Source organism: Falco cherrug, chromosome 3 (assembly GCF_023634085.1).
Source record: "Falco cherrug isolate bFalChe1 chromosome 3, bFalChe1.pri, whole genome shotgun sequence".
NCBI lineage: Eukaryota > Metazoa > Chordata > Aves > Falconiformes > Falconidae > Falco > Falco cherrug.
In genome coordinates, this window is record NC_073699.1 from 115598384 (window position 1) to 115623720 (window position 25337).

The 25337-nt window shown below is 47.7% G+C and overlaps 1 protein-coding gene across 6 annotated transcripts in view; it reads right to left on the reverse strand.

Moving 5' to 3' along the window:
- The window catches only part of PHACTR4 (phosphatase and actin regulator 4), a 71196-nt gene that overhangs the window by 15706 nt on the left and 30153 nt on the right, over window positions 1-25337 (reverse strand). For 4 of the 6 annotated variants that reach the window (XM_055705798.1, XM_055705800.1, XM_055705801.1 and 1 more), the window contains 2 exons: window positions 2121-2297; window positions 1602-1682 (listed from right to left, as the gene is read on the reverse strand). In XM_055705798.1, coding sequence (XP_055561773.1) covers window positions 1602-1682; window positions 2121-2297 — 258 coding nt within the window. Of the gene's footprint in view, window positions 1-1601; window positions 1683-2120; window positions 2298-10668; window positions 10960-25337 lie in introns of those variants that run through there. The other 2 variants (XM_027812627.2, XM_027812648.2) reach the window with 2 other exon arrangements.

The following is a 25337-nucleotide window of genomic DNA, read 5'->3' on the forward strand; positions in this document are numbered from 1 at the left end:
TCTTTCCTTACTGTGAGCCCAGCACAACCTGCTGGCTGCCAACCCCGAGAGCAGCAGGGCCTCCTCTCCCAGCTGCACCGGGTTTGAAAACCTCCACTATACTTCTCTTCCCTGCCTCCTCGCTTACTTGTCTCATAAGATTTCCAGCATTTTTTTTCCCTTAAGAACTCGCCTAAGAAAATTTACTGACCTTGTAAAAGCAGGTTTTAAAATTACAAGCAAATACAATAACCAACCATCACCATTTTATGGCTGCCCAAGTGTCTTAAACTCATAGAAGGGATTAAGATAATGAGCTTTCTAATCTAACCCTCCTGACAATACCGACTGCTCCCTCAATACCTTGGGTTTGCACTTCATCCAGATTCTAGCCATCTTCTGTTTCTTAAGCCAGATCAGATGACTCAAAAGAAGAAAATAATTCCATCTCAAGCCACGCTTCTGTTATACCCTTACAGCCTGGAAGATCTCTCCTCTGTCATCTCTAGTTGGAAGCTTGTTATCCAAAGCCTTTGATCTCTCTTCCACGGTTTCATCCTGTGACCTCACACACTTTTGTACCCCAGTGAGCTCTTTGCCCAGCCCAGCGTTTACACCCTCAGGTAGCTGTAGATGGCTTTCATTACAGTATAGCCGCAAACAACTGCGTTCAGACTTTTCCTCTCAGTTTTGCTTTCAGTGGTTTGGTCTGAAAACCACTTTTTCACCTCCACGTTTCCACTTTGCATCTTTCTTAGAACCACCTCGAAATTTGCATTAGGTGAAGCATGCCACTGAGGTGCAATTACACACTGCTCTAAGCCAAAGACCATGCTGCCACTCAGACGGGTGGGCTGCTAGCCCAACACACATTCCTGCCCCCCTCCTCGTACCCACATCACCCAACACGCAGCCAGGTGACTGGATGGCGAACTCATCTGGCTGAGAAGTTATTTTGGCAGGGTGGCCCCAACTCAGGATGCATTAGGGATGATAGAAAAGGGGATAAGACTTCTTTGACAGCAGGGCAAGCTTACTGAAACTTAGCCATGGCTATTATGACACCATACCATGAAGCATCTTGTCTATAACTCCTTGAGGACAATGCCCCTACCCAGGCAGCTCAGAAGTCATCAATTTGTTTCTTTTTCCAAGACTAAGGCCTTTGAACCGGAGCTCCGAGGTCAGTGCCTCTCCCGCCATGGTCAGAGTGCAGTCTGGAGTGGGATCAGGACAAGCTGGAGATGGGGAGTGCAAGTGTGACAGAAGAGCTTAGCAGGACAAGACAAGGTGGCTGGAGCAGGACACGTACAGAGGGAGAGGACAGGAAGTGACAAACAGAACATCCCTCCCCGCTGGCAGCAAACAGGAAGATGCCCAAGACAGGCACCGCACTTTCTTAGCAACATCTTCCTCCCTGAACAGCCTGCCTTCCTCGCCAGGTGCAAAAGTCAGACGAGGGAGCATATCGAAAAGGGCAAGACAAACAGACAGGAACCACATTAGCAAAGAGCCCTTAAATTTGTCTCCCAAAAGAGAATGGCTGCAAGGGTGAGGTTTCACCAGAGGAAGATCAGCTACACAGAACACAGACAGGAGGAGAAGTTCGTTTGCAGACTCACCCTGCTCAGGGTCTTCCAACAGAACCCCTCTTTTTACCAGCTCCTCTCTTGGCTTTCGCATAGAAATCTTTCGTTCTAAAACTGATATTAAATTGAAAAAAGGCACTCAGAAAACAGGGTAAGCTAGAAGTTCAAGGAGATACTTTTTTAAAGGGATCTTCTGGAGGAAATAAAAAGGCTTCAAATTTCACTGTTTTTGCATGGATTAAGAAGAGGTAGGAAGGACTGCACGTTCAGGCCTGCACTTCACACTAGACTGGTGATCGTGGAGCAAACCCTCCCTCCCCACAGCTGCTTGGGGAGGTTCCTTGCAAGAAAGGAATTTATTTGTCTGAAACTACTGCTCCATGGCAAGGTGTTTCTGGAGAGATTACAGGTGCCAGCCCATCACCAAAGTCACATTTTGGTTCTTACATGTGTCAGCGCTCAGGCTTGTGACAGCAAGCCCTTCTCACTAGCCAGATGGCTAACAGCAGGTTTCCCAAGCAGAGGAAGGGACTCCCACCCAGCCTCAATTACCTTCCGAAGTCTCCTTAAATTTGTCACTGCTTTTCTTTTTCCTCCACTTCCAGGGTTTGAAGATCTTGCCAAAGCTTGAGAACTTGCTTTTTCTCTTTGTAGGAGGTGTGGTGTCACCTGCTTCCAAAACGTCTACCCCCATGCCGGCATCAGCTGGGGAGTGATCCACCTCTTCGGCTGCATGAAAAAGAATAAAGAAGTTACCTTTGCGCCGCAGATACCAGCTGCCATCTCCCACCAGCCTGCCCCTTGCACACTGCGAAACGGTGGCGTATGTTCATGCAAAGAAGGTAGCAAGACTCCATGCCTTCACGTAACCAGTCAGCATTAGCTTGGGGTGACGAGAGTGGGGTTTCCAGTGTTAACAGTGCAAAGGGTAACCGATAAGAGGCTTTCTAACAAAACAAGGATTAGTTTCAATTTGCAGCGTCACAGCTTCGCCCAAGGATCGCAAATCACTTTGCTGCAGTTTCTCATCTTCAGTTGGAAGCAACTGGTGCTAGATACAAGTAATTACGCCAACACAAATACTTTCCAGACTGCAGAGCCGACTTTCATGACTGTCTACACACACCGAAATTACCGGACCCGTTATAACAGCTGTATGTGCTAGCACTTAGCCTCTCTGATTTTCTCCTCTATAAATAAGGCCAGCAAAGCTGGCCAAGAGCAACAGCTACACAGGAAAGCAACACAATACAGGCCTGCACTCCACCTACTGTACTTGAAGTCTCTGGAGAACACCACAAGAAGGACACAGAGGCGGGAAGGGACACACAAAAAGCCCCGATTTGCTGCAACAAAAAACCCCCACTCGCTCATAAAGAAACAACTTGCGAAGCAGAACCAGAATCCAAAACGCTAAGCTGGTGACTGTCAGTTCTGGCTTGCCTGGTGTTGCTGTTTTCTGGGTATTTGATGAAACATAAGGGAACACTTACAATCAGCAGAATCTAGCGATGGCTGGGGAAAAAAAAAAGAATCAGTGCACACAACCTAAGTGAAGCCAGCTGGTGGCCTGTTTCATGGTCTTAATTTACAGACCAAGAATCCCTTAGCTTCAGCACTACAAAAGACAGGAGCACCCAAGCTGCATCGCAGAACTCCGTGAAAACACGTGGTATTGAGAGCGCCTCGAGACTTCCTACAGCCCTGCTGAACACACCGCAGGCTGAGCGCACTGCTACAAACTGCACTTTCACGTTTTATTTTTGAGCCTCCAAGTCAAACGTTCTGGAGTTCGTGAGCCTTCTGGGATCACAAAAGACCTTTCAGTCAACTTCAGACAAGCCTGTATGACGTGCTTGCAGAAAAGACAATACCCTGTAGGCAACGTGGAAAGTTCAGCCAGGAATCCCATCTCCTGAGGCCAAGGGATTGGGAAAAGAATTTTAAGGGAAAGCCATTTTGCACATAGGACAAAGAGTGAATAATGGATCTGCTATATCCTACAAATATCCACCAAGGATACAGACCCAGACATGGAAAAGCAGATTCCTGTCAACATGGAGAAGAGCAGATTCAGGACAGGGGAAAAAAGACAAACAGGAAAAAGAAAAAAAAAAAGAAAAAACAAACCCAAACGAGTTGTTTGATGGAGCTCTACCTGCAACCCTGCTGTGCTTCCTAGCATGAGATTTCAGACCCCGGGAAGCATCAAGCCCAGGGACCCCCTGCCAAGCAGCCTCAGGCTGGCTCTTCTGGGGACAGGCTATCACTGTACAACACCGCAGGCCAGGTGGACCTCAATTTTTCAGTCTGAGCACAAATAAAATGGAGTATCACTGAATAATAGGGAAGAAAAGAACAACAGAGACCATGCTAACAGCGCAAGAGAAACCAGAGCCTATTTCAGTAGGAGGATCTAGAGCATATGCCAGAAGTGCAGTTTTTAACCAAGTGATGGAGGAAGAGGAAAGCCAGCCCAGGACTCTGGTTTAATGAGAGGTGGGAGTGGCAAAGAAATGTCACTGTGTCAACCAGCAGGAAAAAGGGATTTTCAGCACTAACTGTGGCCATTTCAGACTTTACCTAAAAATGCATAACCCCTTCCAGCTCTGGACAGGCTTCTCTCCTCTCGTGGGACTCCAGATTTCACACTGGTGGTTGATGGGGTTTTCTGTTTGGTAGTTGATTTTTTTTTTTTTTTTTTAATCAGCCCCTTAACAGAAAGCTCACCCAGAACCTGTCAAAAGCTGATGCCAACCAACATTTATTTGAAAAAGCAAGATCAGTTCAGCATCTGAGCCACTTCTTAAAGGAAACCCCACAACAAAACTGGATTCATAACATGAGAGAAATTGGGTGGAAAGTAACATACAAGATGTCAGCACTGATCTGTGATTTTCTGCAGCTCTATTCTGTGATTTTTCTGCTGGGAGGGAGGGAGGAGGGGAAGGTGGAGGTAGGGACAAAAAAAAAAAAAAAAAATGCATTTCAAGCTCCCAGAAACTCAAGAGCAATTGTCTGGATGTTTAGAGGCACTTTCTTCAGAGATTAGAACGCTAGCCCTGGAGTTGTACGTATAATTTTGAAAAGCAGTATTCACTTTATTCAACAGAGCGTTCCCAAAGTTTACCGGGCAGGCAAGACCACTTACCAGGCACAAGCTGTGGGCTGAATTTGCATCCCTAGTGCCACGCAAACGCACCTCCCTCACCTCCCCAAGGAGCAGTAACAGCACTGAAGGCGGCCTTACCAAGCTCACTTCATCTATATCCCTTCCCTGAACTGCTCTTAGGAATGTAACTTATGTGCTGCCTGCCACCCAAGGTGTCAGAGTGCTGCACTAAGCAAAAAAAAGTTATTAAAAGAAAACTCAACCATCAGGCCCACAGATTAATGAACAGAGACCTCAGCAAGCTGTGATGTCTCCATTTCCAATTAGAGGGAGAACGACAAGCATTCACCTCCGAGCAGCCAGGGAGGAATGGTGGACATGAAAGGATGAGGCGAAACTGCAGGAGACACATGATATCCCCAAAGCAGGAGCAGCTAAAAGCATGGGGGGGTGGGGGAGAGCCCACATGCGAGTTTTACTCCAGGCGGAAGAACCTCTTTCAGCAGCTTCTGCCATCCAGGTCTGGCTGTCAAATCAAATACCATCTCAGGGTGGAGTTTCACACCAGGTGCCTGACTGCCATTAATTGCAATTATGCAGGTTAATACAAAAGCTAGGTTTCACAATGACATTCAGCATCAATATTAATAACTCAGTTCTTGCTTCTCTGCCGTGCTACCGCATCAGCCACGCTATCAACTGCTCCTGGTTTGTGCTGTGCCCTCAGGTCTTGTCCAACACGAAAACACTCGTTTTTGCTGTTTTATCATCGGCTCCATGTCAAAAAACAGCCACGCAAGCAGGGGAGACAGGCATCCCGTGTACCCCTTCACATGGCGGAACCTCAGCCCAAATAATTTTCACTGAGCCTTTTGCTCTGTGTAGAATGAAACTCAATACATGTTAGTAAACAGTGTGAACATCCCGAGACCACCGCAGCCCACCCGGCAATACTGCTGCCGTGAAAGCAACTCCCCTCCCCAGTACAGGAGGAGATTTTCTGTCCCGTTCTGCAGCGCAGGCCGCTCACAGGAGAGCTCAGCTCCTACCGCCCTTCCACAGCACTCTTCCTTTTACAGTCCATAATTGCCACACGGACATAGACATTCAAAACAGTCTGTTGTGATGCAATTATGAATTACATTCACTGCTAATTAGCAGGTGGATCAGCAGCTGTAGGTGTGCTTTACTGATCTGTATTTTAAATACCCTCATTGTTCAGGGATGGGTCACATTAGATACTGCTCTTACTCCCTCCGGATAGGACCTTCCCTTCCATTCACAGCCCATTGCCAGCTCAAATTTCCACGAAACGGTGCAGAGAAATGGACATTTCTCGCCCAAGCTGCCTTCTTCACTACGAAGGGAGCCTCAGCAAGGTGGATTCCCTGTGCCTCCTCTTGCTCTGCTCTGCAAGGTACAGGAGGGTCTGCTTTGCCACACAAGGCAGAAACCCCTCCTTATCCGAGTGATGCACTGGGAAACTGCTAAGGAACCACAGTGCAGTGCTGGGGGGAAAAAAATGGAGCAAAAAAAAGAGGACTTGGACTTGAAGGGAAGGGCGAAAAGCATCAGGAAGCTGATGCACTTGCCCAACCCTTGCTCAGCACAGAGGCTGTCGCATGGCAAGTCTGTGTCCAAGAGACCAGCCTCACCTTCACCGTGGTGCCAGGCTGGAAGGCTCATTTCAAAGTTATGAAAAAGGTGAAATGAGGTCACGCAGGCCTAGGGGAACCCAGCAGAGGCCTCATGAGAAGACCAAGAACTTCCCAATAAGCAAGTCCCGAGTGTGCCCCCACGTCAAAGCACAACCTTGCTGAACCTTTCTGCAAGAATGACATGAAGTACACGCTTCGGAAAAGCGACCCTGAAGCCCCACAGAGCCCACGCTGACACCAGCACACCATGCCCACCACAGTGACCTGCAACAGTGCCCCACCTGAAGGAAAACTCCAGAGTAAAAACATCTACTGCAAACTTCAGCACCTTCCCCAGGCAAGCGTGGTGCTTCTCCTCGAGCAGCCAGCCCGGAGCCCTCAACCCACCATGCCTGGGACAGACCCCCGGGACCCAGCTGGGCTGAGGAGGGAGCCGTGCCCTGGTTGCCTCCCAGCTTCCCTGCCGCAGCCTGCTGCCATCTCCCATCTTTCCTCTGAAACACTTAACATGTCCTGATCTTGTTCCATCAAAACAAGCAGGTGAATTTGAGCTGTTTAAGCAGCAGATCTCTGTTAACCCAAAATGTTTAGACTGAAATAGTCTAGGGAAACATCACAAAATTGGCACAGCCTGGAGACACAAGAAGGCAGAAAGCTCCAGCAGTGCCAAGCAGCTAGGGATGCAATTCTCCATCAGTCTGCCTGGCCAGCTGGTCCTTCAGACCCTCCCCTCGCAGACTGTTACACACATTTACACTCAAATCTTGCAGTTAAAACACAGGCGGAAAAAAGCTCTTCTCCCACCATACCTTATATTTACGTGAAAACCGTCGTGCAAGAACACAGGTGGTGTTGAGCTACTGCAGTAATGGTTTTTTTCCAGAGAAGAGAAACCATTTCAGTGGAAGAAGCTGGAGACTCGTAGTTGTTCTCCAAGCTCATCGTGCAGTCGGCAAGTGGCTACGGTGCTGCATGTGTCATCTGCTCCCAAAGCTTTTGTCACACTTGGGGCTGCCAGTGCTATTCAAGATGGTAAAGCTTTCACTTCTACCACTACTCTCAGTGGGTCAAACCAGCAGAGCCAGGATCCGTGGGGTCAATTAAAAATACCACATGTGTTCACACCATTGCTACGCATGGAGGACACTCACAACAGCAAGCAGCTATCTAGCTGACCTTTACGAAATACCAACATATAAATGTAATGGTTTAACGAGTCACACCATGGTCCGATGGAGGAAAAGCCATCATGTGAGCAAATATAGTTAACCCCCGTCTTCAGAGATCAAAACCCAGAACACCCTTCTGCACAGCAATGCTCTACCAGCCTAGAAAAAGGCACAGCAGAAGCTTCAGATACCAACATGAATAAACGAAAAGCATTTATTTCATTAAGGATCATCTCTCACAGGGAGGATACCTGCAACAGTACATGAGATAGTAGCAACGCTGATACACAGTATGAAAAAAAGTAAATTTTAAACCAAGCTGCATCTAGTGTAGGTCATTGCAAGATTAGTCCTGGTGAATTTTTAAACCAATTCAGCTCGGGCCACACACCATCAAAAGCCAGCATGGCTATGGAGAAGTTCTATTTTGTTTTGAACTGACGCACCACTATATAAGCCAAAAATCACTTCAAGGTCCAAGTTAGAGACCCTAACAAAGCAAGACTGAAGGCTGTGAAGAAATCAAGGAATTCCATCCCAGATGCTGACAATTCATATTATATTGCTGTATGCCTGGGAGGGAAACTACCAATTTCCAGTGTTCAGGGAGAAAATGGCACAATGGTTTAAGGATGAAGGGTCAGTGAGCCCCGGGACAGGACTGCACACTGAGGCTGTTAGCCAAAGACGGAGAAATGCCGCCTTTCTCTCCGCAGTATCTCTGCAGGTATCCAAGAGCTGGTAGAACACACTAACTCCAAAAGAAGATGCACCTCACCACTGCATGCACCGCAACAGGCTCTTTGCCCCAGTCCTTTTCAGAGATGCAAGATTAGTTAAATTCCATCTTCACAAAGAAACATCCTCACAGAGGGTAGGAGAAAGCATCAGTACTTTGCTTTGTAACCAGACTTGCACAGTGTGTAAATCATGAGCTTCAGCCAGATTCTTTCCATCTGCAATCCATAGCTCACCCAGAACCTGATCCATCTCTTATCATAGTAGTTACTACAGGATTTCCATAAAACCCAGGAGTTTCTGTTCATAAGGAGCTCACTGGGCATTTCTGTCTCACAGTCACAGCCTGGAGGCTCACATCCAGACACAACTGTGGCAGTGAGACTGTGCTAGAGCAAAAGCCAGTGTAAACGCTCAGCTGAGAGCTAGAAAGCACTCAGACAAATCAGGCACTTGAGCAACTCTGAACACTTCTGCTTGATCACCTTTATTTCCCTAATTTACACCACCACCACCCCCCCCCAAAGTTCTGCTATCACACCAGCCCAGAAGGTGCATCAGGAGCTTTTGCTGAGAACGTGGCTGCTCATTGCACACCCCGGACGACGTGTGTGAGGAGCACGTTTTGCAGCACAGCCTGGACCTAAGGCTACGGAGCGGGACCAACCACCTGGCAACGTGGAGCCTGCGCAGCATCCTCACTGGCAACGCTGCAGGACTGCAACAAACTCTCCTGCTGCCGAAGGACTGTGGATGCACAGGCAGGAGAAGAATTCAGCTCCCTCGTCTTCAGCGTTGTTGTGCCAGGCAGGGCAGTTAAAAATCCAAAAAGCTTTCAAAAGCAAACAGCTACAACTCAAAACAAAAAGCAAACAAAGACTCTCTTGAGGGAAATGCTGTTAAGGTTAAAGTATCAAAAAAGCAATTTAGGTAAATGTTTCTAAGCTTTCTATAACAGCTTTAAAAACTTCACGTGCATTTCCTGAATAGTCCAGCGAAGACGTGAATCCCGACCTCAAAGCAATAGAAGGCTGCGGTCACAAAACAGCCTCAAATAGTCCCAGCCCTCGGCTTCCCTGTCATTTTTATGTTTCTAATCACCATAATCTTCACAAGACTTTTCTTTTCAATAGCATCCTGCCAAAGTTAATGCAAGAACCATCTCTTCAAGTTCACAATTTATTAAGTAGGAACTTTGCAAGCTGTGCCGTGAAGAAAGACTTCAGACAGCAAATGACCAGTTGAGGAAACACCAAGTCTGCTGGCCTCCAGTCTCCAGCAAAGGACACTATCATCACACCAAGTGAGCCCACTGCCCTGAAAATTACCACGGCCTCCGGTGCCTGATGACAGAAAGAGCCCAAGACTGAACAGGTTGGCTTCTAACAGCACATGAACCCAAGGAGATGATGCTGTTAATCTCCATCGACAGTACAAAGATGACTTAAGTCTTACTTCTCCCTTCCACTCTCTCAATACCACCTATTTTTAGCAGCTCTTGAACAAGGCTAGCTGGAGTGAACTGGGGGTGGGGAAGAAAGAATCACTGTTTAATCTGAGCCCTAAAAATACTTGGTAGGTTCAAAGTCATAAAAATGAGAAAGTATGACAAAAAAGAAATCCGTACCTCAGGGAGCTCTCCACTTGCAAATGTCAAGTGTTTCTCTAAAAATCAGGTACTTCCATTTTACAGATGAGTGTAAGCAACTCAGCCCAAGCAGCTGACGGCAAGTTAGTATGAAATAAAAGGCAACAGCGTGATATGTAAAGTCTCCTCTTATAGCCAGCGCATGGCAGTCCCAGCGCTGGGAACAGCACCTAAGACAGAGACCTGGAAATAACACTGACCTACACACAGTGTTGTGGAAGTAGTGCTACTTCCAGGACTTCAAGCAAGGTTCTGTTTACTACAGCCTGACAGTTACTCTCTCTACTCTGAGTAGAGAGAGAAAACAGGCAGGAAGGTGACTGTGAAGCCCCTTCTCCCCCCAAAACTAGTATAGGTGCCCCCAAAAGCTGGGTGACATTACACACAAGGAGGCGATTCTGGGCAGCTTTGGTCCGGGCACACCGTCAGGGCTGGCTCCTACCCCACACAGGTGAATTTTACCGCTGTTCAGGTGCTTTGCAAAGCTAGTGTCCCCAAATCTGGCCGTACAAGACAGAGGCTATCTCTAAAAACAGCAGCTTGCTCCCTTCTCTGAAGATCAGCAGAACATGTTGCACAGCAAATCCATGTGACATGAGTAAGCGAAAGGAAGGAAATGGAGTTATTTCTCTGGTTTCTCTTCCCAGCTCCCCGAGTCGGACGCAGGTTACACAAGCCCCACATTCCACTCCTCCCAACTCCTCGGTTTCACCTGCAATCCTGCCCAGCCGCAGCCCCAGAGGTTCCTCCGTCTCCCTTGCCCTCCATTACTCACCAAAAGCAGCTGGATTTACCGGTCTCGAGAAGTGTGGCTGCCCCATTAGATTCTTTTCTAAGCAGCTCTCTGGGAGGAGGCGGGAGGGGGAGAGAGAGGGGAAAAAAAAAAACCCTATCCTGAGAGAGCACTTTAGTCCTTTAAAACGATAAATCCACGCTTCAGACTAGGAAAGAGCCCGGCGAGCGAGGCGGCTACCAACTCTCAGGGAACGGCTCAACGCGGGTCCCGTTCTCCCCGTACCCCATGGCCGGGCACTTGATTCTCATAAATAGGTGTCGGTGCCAGCTCCCTTCACGCAGGAATGCCTGTCATTCCAGAGCCGAGCTGGCTAGGGCTGAAGCTCAGGAAGGGGAGGAGACAGCCAGCCACGCTCCAGCCTCTTAGCTGCATAATCCAAATCATCAACACCCCTCGCTCCTTCCTCGCATCAAGTTGAGCAAGAAGAGAGAAAAGCTGGGAGCAAAGAGAGGGGGGAGACCGGCGTGTTTTGCTCAAGGAAGGGTTTGGAGAAACCATGCACGCCAAAACACGGAGGGGTTTCACCTCCCAAATGGAGTCAAGGAGGTACCACAGTACCTGAGCCTGCAAAATACAAACAAAGGCGGTCACGAATGGGAAAGTGTGGTGCTCTAACTGTCCTAGCAGCTGCACTATCCTGAGGAGTAAAAGACTGCCTGAGCTGATCTGCATCTAGCCAGCCGTATAATAAAAATACAATTTCATAGCAATTCCTCTCTCCACTAAAGTTACCAGGAAGAAAGGAAGAGCAGGGAGTGTTGTCTTCTCATTTAATTTGACAAAGGAAAATTTAAATTTAACATGGAAATGACAAGTCTATTTTTTATTTGTGTGTCACACCTTGTTGGTTAAGGTAACAAATATCCTCGTCAACATTTGCATCACAACAAAATAAGATCTCCAGAGTTTAAATGCGTCCACTTGGCTGCTTTTATTTGTCATCAAACTCTGTGTTAGGACTTCAGTGAACCTACAGATGTTTCCAACTGTTGTACACCATACCACAGAGTGGGAAGTTCTTTAAACATCCACAAGCTTAATCTTATCTTAGGGGAAAAGGCAAAACCGATTTCAAAAACACACAGGAATTTGCTGCAGCATCACACCACCGACTAGTTAGGAACCTGAGCCCATCCGACACATCCAGGTTTGCACTCTCCGGCTGTAGGAAGGGCGATCGGAAAAAGCAGTTTTAAACACACTGAGGTCCCTGTCCTTGTCAGGCCAGCAGCCGTGGTATTTCAGTATCGCCAAGTATTACTCCAGCAGCCAGGAAGAGTTCAGGACAAGCTCACTACTGCAGCAGTCCCAGTAGTAAAAACCTTCTATTCTGGGAAACAACAAAATCCAAGATTGTCAATTTGGGCTGGTGCAGCTGGGAACAATCAATGCTGCACAAGCCAGAACAGACACCCAAAGCAAGTGCCCGCTGCACAGTGGCAGAGATGGCCGGTCACAACCGCACGTTGCAGTGGCAGGCAGTTTTGCAGCCAACGCACCCCAGAAAAGGGAAGGAGGGAGTTTTGAAAGCTGGTCAAACTCCACCTGAGCCACAAACACACCTGGAAGATGTTGATGCTCTCAGTTCCTCCCCTAAGATACTAGACATGCCATCAGACAACTTGTAAATCCATCCTCTCTCCCAAAGCGCAGCTGTAAAAGCAGGGGAGGAAGCAGGACCCTTCTGCACCATCTCCACCTGCACCAGCACCCTGCTTGGCCCCGGAACCCTCGCCCGCTTAGCAGCCAGCCACCATCCCCAGGGACAGCAAGAGCACAGCGGCAGAAGCAGGTGGAGGAGCAAGGATCAGGAGACACGTGGAGGCGGAGGAGCAAATAGCACTCTCCTCCCTCACGCAGAACACATGGACCTTCCTGAAAGCGTTGCTTTTCTTGGCCTCCCACCACCAGACATCTCTGCGCTCGGAAGAAGAGTCTGCGTTCCTGCCTGGTCAGCCACAGCAGTCAGTCTTCCAAGTACTTTTGATTTTCATTGTGGGCAATTAACATACTGAATCACAGGCATGCTCCACCTCATTTAAGACTCTTTGCTTTGAAACAAAGAAAAAGCCATTTTAAAGCCATTTAAATATGCTGCCACCTGGCAGAGACCCACAAAGTTCGGGGGTACAGGCTGGAAGCCTTCTTCAAGTCTGTAAATCAGCTGTCCAGCTTGGAAGGAGGTCTGGAAAAAATATCCCTGCATCTGGGAATGCTACAGAACGCTAAACACTGCATCTAGGCTTGTCTGACTTCCAAGGAGATTAAAGCCATTGCATTTTATATTGCATTTGCTGTGAATTAAGAGCGCACAAAGCTCTGCTGCAGAACAGATGACACATGGTAGGTTGTTAAAGCACAGCAGCACAATCATATGCCTGACCCCTCATTTCTACATCAGTAAAACATGAAACATTAGCTTAAATTTCAATGAAAGATTTAAACGAACGCATTTAGACTCCCAGCAGCTGCAGTCCAAGAGCCCAAACAACAGTTACACAGGCTCTGGTGCCGCACAATAACTCACTAGGCTGTGAAAACACAATCATGCAACAGAGCCCTTTCACCTTTCTGTATCGGTGATCAGGCCTTAGGAACCATCACAAAGAGAACAAGACTATTTGACAAAGGCACTTACAGTCATTTGTACCAGAAGCGTTAATATTTGCTTCAAAACACAGAGCTGTGGTGCTCAAGGAGCAGAGAGATACAAACCTGCATTTCCAATTACAACTGGCTTTGGACTTCAAACATCTTTTAGGATTATCAGCCACAACTCTCTCTTCTTTGGGGCAGAAAAAACAAAGAGCCCACCAGAAGAGGGCTGACAAAACGCAGAAATCCAAACCAGAGGTAACACCAACATCATTACTTTCGAGCTGGACTCCTGGACAGAAAAACATGTTGGTCCATCCTTCAGCTCCACGTCAGGCAAGAAAGGTGCAAATTCTGCACCAGCAGACAACACCAAAAAAAATGTCCCTGTCTCACCTCCAGCCTGAGGACAGAGGATAAGAGCAGCCATACTTACTGCGCTCTTAAGTAATCCTTTGCATCCATAGTGCTTTGTTTCACAGCAAGGGGGTGGGAAATACGGGACAAAACAACCTGGCCAAGTTCCCTGCCAGCAGCACACGAAGAGCACAGAGCACCAGCACCCAGGGTTTAGCACCCTGTCTAGTGAGGTTGCCTCAGCTCTACCCAACAGCAGCGAGACAAAACCTCAGCCCTCATTCCAACTGAACATCTAGGATAAAGGAAAATCCACATTTCAAGCAAGGACAAGCAACAAACGTCCAGAATTCCCATAATAATGCAGAAGGGCCATCTGACTCAGCTGCGCAGCATCCAGAAGAAATGAGAGCAAAGCCTGGATGCCTCGGGGACAGGTGAAGACTTTTATGAGAAGGAAGAGCTCAGAATAGCAAAGAGCTTTTTACAGGAAAGCAGAAAGGGATACAGCTGTTGTCCCTTCCGTATCACCTTCTAAAAGCATAGTAACCAAGAAATCTCAGTTACATGAAAATTTCACAGCATTTCACGAGAGTCAGATGGCTAAAACAAAACAAGACAACTGGCCCAAGAAGCAGGGTACATCTCTGTCCTCTGAAGCTTCATTTCCTCTCCATCCAGACCAGCATCCCATTAAAAACCTGGCATTCACATGTTAATAGTCTGTTTATATACATTGTAAAAGGAACTCTTCTGGATTGTCTTACTTTAAAATCTAATGAAGCCCATAATGAGCACAAATATTAGCTCCTCTAATAAAGACACTGTTGTTCACATTTCAGTTCACACCAACGTGAAACACCACATTCATCCGCAGTGACTCAGACATTTATGTTCCATGATTCAGCCACAGGAACATTAAAAGGATTCTTGCATTATCCCATCCGTGCAGACGGAGCTGTCTATTTAAAACCAGTGATACTGGGCGTTCTCCTTAAGAGCCCATCAGCCAAAAAGTCCACAGTAGCAGCGACAGGATGTTTAAGGCTCTTCCCTTGCCTTAATACTAACACAGGCCCACGGTACCACATTACCAGGAGGGTTGGCCGGGAGAAGAAAAAGTGGCAGCACCACGACTTTGGCTGTGTTTCATTACAATCTGTTTGCTAGCAATCCTCAGCAGCTTTGGCAGAACAAGGAGAATACATATATAAAAAAATAGTATGTATTATATATACCTAACAGCTCTGGCTACCTATGAAGATGGCCATTTCTGGGCCACGCTCCAAAATAGATGTGGAAGAGCTACCGACTGCGCCGGCCGCCCGAGGGGAAGCAAGGGGGTAGGAAGCTGGGCAGGCAATCGGAGAGGTCACAAGCCACCACAACGTGACGCTCTTCCTTTCTCCTCACATGGTATTAAAAGTCAGCCCAATAGCCGGTGTGGAAATGGAAAATGGTTTATTTATAAGCCAGCTGGCATCGCATTGTTCAGGTTCTGTATACTTTGATGAAAGGGCACTGGTTTGGATGAGAGAGAAAAGTGAGGTAACCGCTCCTAAACCGCATGATTTCCTCCATGCTTCCTGTGACATTTCCAAGAGGGAAACTCCTATTTCCCAGAGCATTCCAGTCCCCTTGCCCCCACCAATTAGTCAGCGCAGCAACAGCAGCTGCTCGATCTCTGAAAGCAAAGGGCAGTGGATCAAACACACCGGGGACCATCTTGGTGCCACCACGTGTGTGCCGGCGGTGGGGGGAAGGTGAGCAGCCCACCACTCACCGGGACGGAGCGCAGCAGGAGGAAGAGCATCGCTGTGGGCTGCGCCACCGCCTCTGCCAACAAGCTGACTGACAGCACGTTCAGCCTCACATTTAGGAAGGGAAAACAAAGCTGAGAACATGCTCCTGGAAAGCCTCGTGATCGCAGCGGGTGGCTGGGACACAAGGAATCACTAACTGCCACGAGGACCCGGCTAAGGACAATTGCGTAGCAGGTCTTGGGGCCAGGAGGAGCTTAAGGCCAGAGTGTCTCCAAGCCTTGTTTTCCAGTGGAGGAAGCACAACTTTCGACGAGAGCACATTTTAGCCAGTAATGAAAATGTACCGTCTTCAATGCCTCCTCACCATTCACTAATTACAACATATGCTAAATAATTTCTTGTTTACTAGTGAGGGAATGCTAAGGAATGTGATCCTGACAAAATTAAAGATTCAGTCACATCTTGGCTAACTCGATGGCTGTGGTGATTCATGGTTATGCCATCTTGAGACAAGGGAACCTCCAAAGCTGACAAACTACTTTTTGGAGCACCTTGAAGCAGCATTAAAAGAAGCACTGGTCAGAAGCCAAAAGAAGCACAGATATAGGACACATTCCAGCAAAGCATCAGCATATTCCCAACAGTGAAGCACTTGGAGGCAGAATACCCATCTGCCACTTCCAGCTATATTATTAGGAACACATTAAGCAAAAACAGAGAAGAAAATTACATTAATTATTCCATTGTTTAGGGAAGAAGCAGGCATGGCATTTAGCTTAACTCTTGTTTAACCCTCTCCCACAGCAAAAACTAAGATACTCCAAGAAGAACCTGTAAATTGATATCACTTAAGGCTTCCCATTGCAAAACACAGGAGATAAAGAACGACAAAACTAACAAAGCTTCAGCAACAATCAAAAATACATTCTTCTCCTTTCAAATCTCTACCCAGCACGTGCTTTTAGGACTTGCCACAGCCCAAAGCAAGCTGCTGCAGGACAGATGGGCTAGACATCACATCCTCCACGGTAACGACCTTACTGGACAAACCTAACTCACACAAGACTTCACAGCTTTATACAGACATGATTCAAAATAACAGAGTCTTTTGGCAAAGAAGTAAGCCCATCTACGCCACCTATAAAACTGATGGGGCCAACTCTGTTAAACACTGCACTGGAGACTGCAAATTAACAGCAAGAATAGCAGTAAATACTCAACCTCTAAAGTAAGATTAAATTGAAATTAACCCTCAGAGGTAACGCTGTATTTTACTCCAGAAGTTAGGCTGCAGTGTATAGGTCAACAGTATCCCTGCTCGGATTCATTAAAAGACTCATGATCCCAAATTTCTCTTCCTACATCGAATTCTTCAAGATGACAAACAATTTAAGCTGAAAGCCTCTCTGCCCACACGGTAGCTGAAAAGGCAGCAAGATTTCTCTGTAAAGGTCTGGGTTCCTCTTTTTAACAATTTCACAAAAACCTCAGCAAGTGCATTTGTACTTCATATCCCAAGATAAAACTGCCGCAAAAAATTTCAGGACTTCCTCTGCCACCCCAACAGGCTCAATGCAGGCACACTGCACCAATAAGCCAAATTATCCTTCAACACCTAGAGCTCTTCAGTCTGAAGTTACATTTTTTCCAAATTACTGCATAAAGCCAGCCAGCGCCAGGGCATCCTACCATCCTTCACTCACTTGGCTCTGCCCAGGGAGGCTTACAAAAGCGCCTTGGTTTAGCTTTTGGGGAACACCCAACTTCCCCACCGCACCTGCTCTGCCTTAATTATTGACTAAGCTAGAAGCTCCTTATTAAAATGCAAGGCAAGTTTGGCACACAATCTCAGCTTCTGATCATCTCGAGCAGATACATTTGGAAGAAAACCCCAAATTCCCTGCCACGGTTCAGAAGTTAAAAGAAATGGCAGATAGATTCGGCTTAAGGCACTTAAATTCAGCAGGAAAAATACTTTTGCACCCGAGCAACTGAAAACTCCCATACAATTTTAAATTTTAAACCACAGCTTTAGATTCACACACACAAACATCAGGTTTAAAAGCTTCCTTCCAAACGTACTGTGTTTTTACAAGCTATTTCTACCCAAGTGAATCTAACAGGTAATTACAGGTTTGACCTCCTTCTATTGCACAAATATGCCTTTTGAAACAATGTGGATAAATATTTGCCCAATACAAGACAACAACTCCAAGAGGAACCATTCCAGTTTATCAACTTTGTGATTCATGTTGATACAAGCTTTATTCTCTATTTAAGGAACAAGATAACACTTAGGAAGTTCATCTAGCCAAATGTTTCATAGACCTACCAGGGACCACCCTAAACAGTGCCACATCCAGACCACGGTCACACCCAGGCAAGAGCCATCAACAAGACAGTGAGTGAACCCAACCTCAACTCTCCAAATATTTACTATTGCTCAACCAACAAGGTGTCTCCAAGCAGCAGCCAGGCTTAAGATCGCAACACACCGAGTAAAAAATTGCTGCTAGCGTGATTAAAGCAATGCTTGGGTTTGTGTCGTGGATCATCCCCTTCCTTACCCCTTTCGAACTGGCTCGCTCGGGAGAGAACGACGGAGGCCCGAAGGGGCTGAAAGCAAAATGTGAGCACCCTAATCAACCCCCTTCGGCTCCCCTCAGAATCCCAGCCCCTGCCCTGATGCTCCTGTGTTTTCTGCCAGCACCAGGAGCTCTTGTGGAAAGAAGACGTGGCAGCCAGCAGCATGGGAGCCATCCCAGAACAAGATGCAAAACGCAGACGTGACAATTGCATGCAGGCAGCTTGTGTCCCGAAACATACACACATCAGGTCCGCAAAACCAAACGCTGTTTACGCATCACGTTGACTCACACAAGCTGCAGAGACAATGCCATGGCAATTGTTTACAGTGTCAAGGCCATTTCATATAATTAAAGGAAATGTCAAGAGATGAGATAACACCAACGGTTCAGAAGGTACAGCTAATCGCAACCTTGTAAGCTGTTTTACCCCGAGTTGTTCCCCCCTCTTGCAGATGAGGGCTGTGGGAATGCGTGAAGGGTTGCACTTCACCGAATTTCACATCATTCCCTTGCTCCTGCACTTGTACAGCACCAGCAGCGACTCTTGCTTAGCAGCAAGTAGCACCACAGCAGAACAGCGGCTTGAAACCCCTTTCTAAGACCGTCGATGCTCCTGTCCACTCACACTTGGCACGGTTGAACGTGGGGCTGCAGATGGCCTCGTAGCACCACTGCAGGCACCTCTGCCCAGAGAAAACATGGTTAAACTGAAACAGGACTGCTTCTGCAGTAAGAGGTCTGACCATAGCCCAGCGTGACCGCTGTGGTCCATCAGGACAGGCTTGGAAGCAGCCAGCTCAAATGCCACCTGCTTGTACCAGCCATGAGCTCTGCAAGGGTGAGCATCTCAAATATTTACTCACCTCCTCAGACAAATTTTGCAGCGTAAGAGTTACAGCACACTACTATTTCAAGTACGTAAGCTAACAAGCTCACGGTCAACCCAGCTATGTGAGCTGTAGTCCCACCTTCCCTTGCAACGGAGGTAACCCCCAAGTCAGTGGGCCAGACAGAGCAGTGTGACCCACCTCCCTCCTGCCCAAGGCCGCCTTTGTAAGCATCACACCTACGTTAAACACCTTGAGATAGGGGCTCGGATCAAAGAATCACACGACAGAGATTAGGCAGCCACGGAGCCCCATGCTACATCCCATGGCTCCATGAGGTTACAATGCACGCTTCCCAGCACGCAGAGGTCAACACTGCTGATTAGGGAGAAAGACCTCACAGCACAAGCCCCCACGCCCCACCCCGTGGCCTCCACCAAAGAGCTCCTGCCTCAAAATCCGTAACATGCAAGACCGAGCGGCACCAAAACTCAAGTTCAGGGGTTTTCAACTTGCAGCAGGAAGAATAAGCAAGAACTATCTTTAAGGGGTCCAAAGAGAAGCCACTTAGAAAACCAGTACATTTGATTAACCTCACAGGGGTCTCTGCCTCCTATCAGACAATGTTCAAAGGTGCACAAATTAAAAGTTGAAACCCATGGCTCCAGCAAGCATATTCTTCAAGCAGTAGTTACAGCAAGGATACATTAGAGCAAGCATTTGAATTGGTGCATGAAATTGGGGTGTGTAAGCGCAAACATTAAAGCATTTCTCCATGCACTTCACGTTTGAAATGGGGAGTTTGTTCTTGTGCTGGATTCCCATCTAAAAAAGCCTGCGCAAGGCGTTGGCTCCCTTGGTGTAAGAATGCCATCCCAGGGCTTCCCCCAAGCTCCCTGAAATTACAGGCTATGCCATCATCTAAATCCATTACCTTATCAACAGCAGGGCTAGCTGGCCCCTGGGCACCTAAACTGAAGCCCCAGCTAGTCCAAAATACTAGGTGGCCCCTTGGCTACACCAGCCCGCATCATCTCACTGCCGCCTTTGAGGCAGGCGGGACACAGGAGTCATTAGCAACCCTGAAGCACATTTCTGCTGTGAGGGAGCTCCACCAGCTTCCCGAGCAATTCTCACCTTCATCAAGGGAGCGGGGGTGGGGGAGGGGGGTTGGGGAATAAAACCCCACAAAAAAACCTGCAGTTCTTAATGAGATTCAGATCAGCCTTATAAAGCAAAAAAGAATCATAGCTTGGAAACTAAAAGCTGACTGACCCTTTAATGGAACTTTCCCTTATTTATGGAAATTTCTGGTTTGGCACAAGAACATCTGCTCATTTAGGGAGTGTTGTAGAAATCACTTCTATACTCTAGTGATGCTAAAAGAGGCCTGGTTTATTGTTAATTGAGCCTCTGGCTACAGACTAGAGAAAAAATTGTTTCCCCTGACTTTGAAACTCCAATTCTCATTCTCATTCTCACCAGGGTGTATTTACCTCTCACGACACTTGGTGGTCTGATTTCTGTCCGTAACTGCAGAACTGTGCCCTGCTGCAACCGAGGACATAACCTGACCTGGCAGCAGCAACGCCGCTGCTCCAGCTCATGACAAACCCCACAGAAACATCAGGCCACTAAAACCTGGAGGTCTGTGGGCTCGACAGGAAAGCAATCCCGTCTGTAATGAACATCACCGAGCAACTGAACATGTGTTACGGCTTTTCTCCCTCCCCCCTACAGGATCGTTCTGATTCTTGTGCTTGGTTCCCTTGAAATTTATCAGACTGTTCAAAACCAAACTCAAGATAATCCTTTTAAAACCCCCACCAGTTACTTTTGTTTAGAACAATTGCTACAGGCTATCAGGGATGCAGAATGAGGTTTTCAAACCAGAACTGATTATACTCTGGCAAATATGATGGCCCGGGAATGGTCTCTAGCACAGGAACTCGCTCAACTGCAGATTCTCGATGCCAGGAAGGCATGACGAAAGGAAGTCTCCTTTTATACTTGTCCTTGTTCTTCAGTTCTTTTCCTAAACATTTATTTAGGGATGAGCTCAAGAGATCTTGGCTGGGGAGGGCTGAATGGCTTCATAAGGCAACAGGGTGCTCATTCTCAAGCTCATTAAAAAAAAACACAACACAACAATCCAGCACCACTGGAAAACAGTGCCCCAGACACCACCTCCCAAAATTAACTTCAGGAAGCCTGATCAATACTTTATTCTGAACAGGAAAACAAGAAAAAGCCCTGAACAGATAGGGAGTGTTGAAGGTGCCAGACTGACTAGTATAATCCCATTATAGAGTTATCCAGAGCAAGCAGTTTGCTCAATATTTGAGAGATAACAGGATTAACTTCATGTTCAACATCATTTCAGCCTAATAATTGCAGAATCACTCCGAAGGCCCTAATGTCATTGATTCAACAGGGGATTCCCATCAAACCCCCCACCAGCCCCAGCTTTGAAAGCCCCTTTATTAGCATCAGCATCTTAAGTTAATTACATTGAGACATTTTCCTTTCCTTCCCAAAGCAAAATGTAACTTAACCCCTGCAATGCTCAATCAGAACAAACTCCTGCCTTCCCTCCGGGAAGGGACATGTTTACTTTCCTAATCACCACTAGCATCTCGAGATTTCACGTTAAGATCAAAGGGCTGGGGGGAGGCAGCTTTTTCAGCATTTCAGTTGAATTTCAACAAAAATCATGGCAGAGGCTGGTCACAGCCCTCTCAGTGATCAGGGGTCAGCCTCAGCCATCTGCCTACCTCCGCCTGCCCGGGGAGAGGGTGCTGATCTACCCTTTGAGATCCATCCCGGCAGATCCATCCAGCAGGGATCACCACCGAGGCTTCAGGAGCCACTTGCCTTGCCAAGCTGACTCCGGGTTCAGCTAGCCTTGGCGATGATCCCTTGCTGCCGCCGTGCTCAGGACTTACGGGGAAAACACACAAAGCAAAGAGCACACAGAGCCGTTTCCTAGCTGGCGGGAGCGAGCTGGGGAGCACCGCCAGAACCAGGCTGTGTTTTTCTACAGGATTCTTATACGGAGCACGGAAAATTATTAAATTCCACCTTTTCAAGCACAGAGGGAGGCTTTGGTTTGGATGCACTACACCAAGCAGGCCACCCTCATGTCCCTAACCTGATGCAACTGCAGCGCGGCGCTGAGTCACCCACTCCCAGCACCCTGCTGGCCCACTGCCTGTGAAGGTCACCATCCACGGCCACTGCGTCGCTGCATGGTCATGGTTTCTTTCAAACCCACCTCCACCCCCCAAAAAAAAAATATGTGGGGGAACCCCAGGGCCCTGCCCGTGCAGGGGGGTGCCCTACAGAAATGCAGCTTTTTGGGGAAAGCACCCAGGTAGGGGCTGCGGGCACACCGTCCAGCATCTCTCCGGGATGAGGGTACGGTGGGTGCGCGAGGGGGGGGCCCCACCGAGCCCCCTTCCCCCCCCCCCGCCACCGCCAGTCCCGGTGCCGCCCGCCCCCTGGCGGCTGCAGCGCACATCCACACCCGCAGCCCCCCGGGGGGGCTTTGCGGGGTTCAGACCTGGTGTGGGGGATACACAGCCCGGGACAAATCCGCACCCCAGCAGCGGGCCAGTGCAGGAGGCTGGCGGTGGGGGTCCTGCAGCGCTGGCCTCCACCAGACCCCTCACGAGGGGCTGAGCCCCGTCCCAGCGGGGAACCCACCGCCCCCGCAGCAAGCATCCCCGCTCATCCCATGGGAGAAGGCACACACTGGCGAGGCGACATCTCGGATCTCAGCACCAATTCTGGCCTCTTTACGTGACTTTAGCACAATTTGCTTCTATTTCCATCTCTCCATTTCTCCAGCAACCGCTCTGCGAGCTGCCAGCTTAGCAGTACGCCTGGGACGAAGGCAGGATGACACTGACAAGAGGACCGAGACACTGCAAGGAAACCGTAACAGCTGAGTTACACCAACATACGAACCTTTATCTTACACAGCCATAAACCAAGCTCTAATAGACCCTGAATCTGTAAAGCTCAGCTCAGAACGGCCCGAGTACCAACCAGCTAAATGGGTCTAAAAGTGGAATTTAGTAACTCCTATAAATATTTTTAATGTACAAGGAAATATAATTTTATCATAGCCCAGCTGGTAAGTGCTTCAGAAATCTTAAAATCTCTGCTTCATAAAGCAAGACAAAACGTGGCTGGGTTGAAGAGCAATATTCTTCCCAACCAAGCCACAGTTATGGCTCGTCCCATCTCATCTGGATTGGTGTAACCTGCAAAAAAAAAAGCCACCACCACATCTCTGGTTTCTTGTTGCACTCCAGTGTTTTAGGAGACAAAAGACACCTTCAGAAATCAGGGCCAGGCTCCTTTTCAAGACAAATGAGAAAGAAACAGATAAAGCGGTGACGTCAGCCGTGACCCTGTGGATGTGTTAGCCACCGGACTGCAAGTCTGGACCAGCCCTGCAGCCCGCGGGGCCAGGGCAGCTCTGAGCTGCCAGTGTCTCAGCTCACACTATTTACAACTCACAAAGGCAGCAACGTTAATGAGAACATCCAGTATTTTGTTTTCGAAAAGCCAGGTTTGCCATTCAGCCTGGACGTGCTGCTGCTGTGTGAGCTAAGAAAAACAGCAATAACAAAAACCATTTATACTCAGCCCACTTACCTCTGGTTCCAGTCAGGCTCCTCTTCCACCCCCAACCCCAATAAAATCAGCTACTAAAAACCTCTGACAGAATTTACAGCAGCAACGTTCCAGAAAGCAAGGTGAATTTAAGGTCCAACAAGTTGAAAATGAAAACTAGAAACTCTCGAAATCTGACCCTTCTGCTCCATGCCCTACTTACTGAACCACAGTAACTCTACACTCGCTGTTTTACAGTGAGTTGACCTGAATTATCCGGAGGATTGATTTCATGTCCTACAAGGTCTTATCTCTTAATACAAGGAGTAAGATCATTCAATTCAATCACGAAGCACTTCAGCCTTTGCTACTATCTTGCTCCAGCCAGCCTGGAGGCCAAAGCATCTCATTCCCAGCACATCCACAGCTTAGCCACTAAACCACAAAACCAGCAAAATTAACCTCCACTGTCCTCCAGGCAGAGCTATCTGTAGAAACTGCATGGCCACTTACTACAACAGCTTTAAAAGTCACTTGAAATGGGGTGCCACAGAATTACAAGGTCTCTGGCAGGTCAGCAAATAATCTCTGTAAAACACTTGGCTCGTAGATCAGCAGGGAAAGGCAGCAAGCAAGAGTTCAGACACCCACTCAAATCATAAGGGGCTCATTCAGGGGGGAATTACTGGGTATTTATTTTCTTAAACTCCACACCAACTAGCAGATGGATAGCTGATCCAAAATCACTTGCAACTACAGCAGGCAGAACAGCAGCACCGGAATCCCATTAACTGCCCCAACGCACCCGGACCACACTCAGCACATTAATTGCACTAAGAACACAGAACATCCAGTCATTTTAAGAACAAAAAGCTGTCGGGACAATGTCCTGACATTCCACTAACTTGTCAAGTGCACTTGACTTATTTATAATAATGCTTTCAGGTAGGTAACCAACTGCTCTGTACTGCACCTGGTTTAAAAGTCAGTCTCCACTGAGATCAGTTCAACCCTCTGGTAAATCTGACTAAGGAACAGTAGGATTTTTCCTTTCTGCGTGCTTGCAAATCAGCAGACCTCAACTGTAATTAAATGTTTAATATCAGGCACTTTGACTGCTTTGGCTCTCTTCGACCGTATTGCACGAAGCAGTTACGTTGCTGTATACATAATGTACGGGATCTCATAAGGGAATTGCAGCTTCTGTGTCTTTCTGGGAGAAAAAACTGGTCCGTTTGTTCTGGAACAGACATTATAAAGAGATTTCCACTGGTTAGTTATCGTTAACTGTTCTCCTCTGGCAGACTTCAGGGCTGTGTGACAGCAAGGCACTCAACGCCGCAATGCTCTATGTTTGACTCCCCAGATCAAACCCAGAAAACAATGAACGCCATATCCAGCAGCTTAATTTAAATGAAGAACCACATAGTCATAACACTTTAGTTCAACATAAAAGTTCGCATTTGACAAGTTTTCCCTAAATGCTGCTGAATGGTTAGTTAAATGCCTGTCCTGGCAGCAGACTTGGAGCAGCTGATTTCCAGTTGAAACTTAGTCATCAAAAGGGGATTCCCAGCCAGCCAGCCCGGAGCACCGGCTGACGAACCCCTGAATCAAAGGCTGGCCTTTCATCCAATGCAGAGAAGAAAACCAAGTGCCCTCCACCTCACCCTCTCCCTTCCTGGCCCTACTTGGACCCGTCCCTTTTCAAAGCACATTACCCAAAGTACTGGAAGGACTGGCAGAGATTTAAAACCTTGTAAGGTTTCTGAGGAACAGAAGACACAGAGCAGCACGTATTTCCTCATCAACCCTGACACCCTGTGGCTGTCACCATCAGACCAGAGGGAGGTGCAGGTGCAGACCTTCTCCCCGTGTCTGGCAGCCCTGGTCCT